The sequence below is a fragment of the Pituophis catenifer genome, unplaced genomic scaffold, assembly GCF_029215685.1.
Source record: "Pituophis catenifer annectens isolate HBS135680 unplaced genomic scaffold, rPitCat1.0.hap2 SCAF_1, whole genome shotgun sequence".
NCBI lineage: Eukaryota > Metazoa > Chordata > Lepidosauria > Squamata > Colubridae > Pituophis > Pituophis catenifer.
Window position 1 is genome coordinate 235390113 of NW_027256881.1, and position 4302 is coordinate 235394414.

Genomic DNA, 4302 nt, shown 5'->3' on the forward strand with positions numbered 1-4302 from the left:
ATCTAATTATACTTGTAGAACCCCAGTGGGAAAATTAATGCTGTCTTCTCTTGATCGTCTGGGTACATGGGGAACTGATGGTACCCACTCCTCAGATACAGCACACTGAACCACTTAGCCCCCAGTAGCAATGTAATATGTCCTTGATCTGTGGAGTAGTATACTGGTTTGGGATGGTCCTCCAATTGAGCATGTGGTAAACTATGCGCATCCTCAGGGACCCATTTTTCTTCTGGACACAACTATGGGAGAGGCATAAGGGCTCCGAGTCTCTCAGATAATCCCTTCCTTTTTCATTCTGCCAGATGTTCTCTGAGGTTCTCCAATTCACGTAAAGGGATCTGCCAAGATCTCTCTCTGAACAGCCTATCCTCTGTAATTCAAGTCAATGTTGGGCACTCCTACCATATCCCACATCCAACTCACGTTTTAAGAATAAATTCTGCCATCTCAGAAGTTGATCTCTGTCCCTCTCCTTCCATTCTGGGGTGATGTATAATACCTGATGTATTTTGTATAAATGGATCCAATATTGCATTAACTATTTCCATACAAAGTCTAGATCTACAGGCAATCTTCCCATTATAGTTGGCAAGTGCAACCAGGTCCTCAACCCAATTCAGCAACATCAGTTTTCTGGCCATAACAGGGCACAGAGAATCCATATGCATTGTTTGGTTGTGAAATTCCATGTACTAGGTATATAGTTCAAAAGAATATTATCTGAAAATGTTAACTTGTGTCATAGAAGTACATTTGTATAATTCCAAATCTTACTCCCAAATCTTTATAAGTTTAGAAAATTGGAGAAACATACAGTATGTGTTAAGGAAACATTATCCTTATTATTATATTGCTAACATAATGTTGCTTTTGACAGTCCTTTTATATACAAACATAATGGAATCCAATATTTTCAAAATATTATTTTTGCTGTATGAGTGATAATTTGAGGTTGATTGATACTCTTGCAATAGAAGTTAGAATAGAATAGAAGACACTCTTTCATTGTGCAGGCAATACAGGAATCTCTATTTATTGCACTCATTCAATTTGAATTATTGATAACAAATAACTATATAAATTAGCAGTAAGGTTTTTAATTTTAAAGAAATTAAGCATTTCTAGTTTCTCAGATGTCTCAGAAGCTGAAAATGCTGCTGGTGAATGTTGTTAACAAAAGTTATAATTGTTAATATTGCCATTGGGTTATACCTGATAGATGATATTCATGTATCTCTTAACACAAAATATGTTAAACATTCAACTCCAGCCCCTATCAGTTGGTCCAAAGTCAATATCACCACTTCCATCCAATTTTTTCATTCCATCTCATTCCATAACTTTCTAACTGTTGCAATTGTTTCCAGAGATATCAGAGATTTAGTATATTTAGTTTCTAATACTGTCCATCCAACAAAGATGCTATATATTTATATGCCAAAGTTGTCCAAATTAACACCTACTGTACTTGCCCTCTACTAGAATAGAATAGAATAGAATAGAATAGAATAGAATAGAATAGAATAGAATAGAATAGAATAGAATAGAATAGAATAGAATAGAATAGAATTCTTTATTGGTCAAGTGTGATTGGACACACAAGGAATTTGTCTTGGTGCATATGCTCTCAGTGTACATAAAAGGAAAGATACATTTGTCAAGAATCATAAGGTACAACACTTAATGATAGTCATAGGGAACAAATAAGCAATCAAATCATATTAGGAAACAATCAATATAAATCTTAAGGATACCAGCAACAAGGTTACAGTCATAGTCATAAGTGGGAGGAGATGGGTATATGTAGTCCTCTACTTACAATTTGTCATTTAACAATTGTAATTATTGGTGGCCTTGAAACAGGCTTTACAGTTTGTATGGAACTTCCAACTTTTGTAAAATGTCATGTGACCCCCCCCTGGGTCACATGATCATATTTGGGTGCTTAGCGATCAGTTTAGTTTTACCTCTCTTACTAAGTACTCTATGATTATGTGAGTGCTGTTTGCAATCAGCTTTCCATGAAAGTCAATGGGGAAGCTGGCACTGAATATTGCAAGTAGGAAGGCATGGATTTGAAGTCCACTCTGCCAGCACTCTGAAGGATTTGCTGTCCCCTCCATTTATGTAAGGGAAATACTGTTATACACTAAAGGAATTGATATTAAATCTGGTCAAAATGCAAGCAAATGCTAATTCAAAATTTTATCAAGCTTTCAATAGCATTTTTCCCTCAGAGAAAATGCAATTATGAGTTATTTCTTTAAAATGAAGGAAGTTATATTTAAACCATTTTTACTTCAGTAACATTATCTTGTCTAACATTCTGCTAACTGCATCTTTCACCTCCTTGTTCCGGAGACTATAGATAAGCGGATTAAGTGAGGAGATGACAAGAGTGTAAAAGACGGATATGATTTTGTCTTTATCCAATGAAAAATTGGAGCCAGGTCGTATATACATAAAGAAGATGGTTCCAAAGAAAATGGTAACAGTGGCCAGATGGGAGGCACAGGTGGAGAAGGCTTTATATCTTCCCTGGGTAGAGCTGATCTTCAGGATGGCAATAACAATGGCAATGTAGGAGATCAAAACAGTCAGAAAAGTTGTCAGTGCAATTACAGTGGATAAAATGAAATGCATAAAGTGAGCAAGCTGAGTATCTGAACAAGACAATTGAAGCATTGGAGGAGCATCACAAAAAAAATGATTAATTGTATTTGAGCCACAGAAATTCAAATTAAAAATAAGTATGGTTTGCACTGTTGAACTTATAAAGCTACAGGCATATGAAGCTATAACTAAGAGGATGCAAAACTTCATTGACATAGTAACAAAATACTGCAATGGGTTGCAGATTGCTGTGAAGCGATCATATGCCATCACAGCCAGAAGGCAACCTTCAGTGGTTACAAAGATGGCAACAAAGAAGAATTGTGTGGTGCATCCTGTGAAGGAAATTGTTGAATGTTTTCTCATAAATATTGTCAACAATTTGGGGGCAATGGCGGTAGAATAACCAACATCTACAATGGAGAGATTTCTAAGAAAAAAGTACATGGGGGTGTGAAGCCTAGCATCAATTTTTGTTACAATGATTATCCCAATGTTTCCCACCAGAGTGATGAGATAGATGAGCAGAAAGAAGATGAAGAGGGGAATCTGAAGCTTTGGGTAGTCCATGAATCCAACAAGGATGAACTCACTCACAGTGGTTTGATTTGTCTGCATTCTTTATTTCCCTCTGATTGAATAAAAATAGAGGGGAAATCTTATAGCAGTATGAGTACTGTTGGGTTGTCTTAGAAAACCCAAGGTTATGTAAGATCAATCAATCAGAATAGAGCTGGTTTGCACCCAAAGTCCAAAAGCTTCTTCATGTTGCTTGATGAGAATTAAATTTCCTGTAGTACATGAGATGCAAATATGAAGAATAACAAGATAACAGAGTTGGAAAGGACCTTGGAAGTGTTCTAGTCCAATCCCCTGCTCAAGCAGGAGATCCTATACCATTTCAGTCAAGTGGCTGTCCAATCTTTTCTTAGAAACCTCCAGTGATAATGCACCCACAATTTCAATAGGCAAGCTCTCCCACTGGTTAATTGTACTCACTGTTAGGAAGTTTATCCTGAATTCCAGGTTTGTTCTCTCTTTCATTAGTACCCATTCATTATTTCTTGCCTTGCCTTCTGGTGCTTTGAAAAATAAGTTTAGCCCTTCCTTGTATTTTCCAGGAAGCATTTTACTGTGTCAAAGAATGTAGACTTCCTGCTCCAAGAAGCTAGATGTCTATTACATTCTACTACTCTCCAAAGGAGTTCAAACTGATCAATTATTTGAATTGTGTGGAATGAAGTGTAATCTACTTTGGCAGGAAGTGTTCTGTAAAACAATCATTGATGTCTACTGGCTATTATGCATTAACATTTATCTAAATAACATCTGAAGTTAATTCCAGTTTGTGATCCATAACCTTTACATTTACAACTAGTTTTAGAGGATTTCAAACTGGCTGATTACCATACATAATAGCTCTGTCCTGCAGCAGAATTCTATCTAATGTTTCTTCTTCCAAGTAGAAATACTCTTAAGTGGAATGCCAAATTTATATCTAACGATGCAGTTTAGATTAATTGGATTTTAAAACTGGCAGGACACTGGCTATGTCCTGCAATATATTATTCCACTGGCAGCATGATATCTTCCCAGCCACATTGTAATGATTGTGGTCATTACAGTTGAGCAGGTATATGTATTTGTTGCCCATTTTAACATTAATATGTTTACTCCATAATAAGT

General features: G+C 36.1%; 1 protein-coding gene across 1 annotated transcript; it reads right to left on the reverse strand.

Moving 5' to 3' along the window:
• Positions 1–2298: 2298 nt before the first annotated feature.
• LOC139327396 (olfactory receptor 5AR1-like) lies at positions 2299–3234 on the reverse strand. The gene has a single exon (XM_070957214.1). The coding sequence runs from the start codon at positions 3232–3234 to the stop codon at positions 2299–2301; it is 936 nt and encodes a 311-aa protein (XP_070813315.1).
• Between the last annotated feature and the right edge of the window lie 1068 nt (positions 3235–4302).

Coding starts and splice junctions, on each gene's coding strand:
- LOC139327396 (XM_070957214.1), bottom strand. CDS start 3,234: ATGCAGACAAATCAAACCACTGTGAGTGAGTTCATCCTTGTTGGATTC.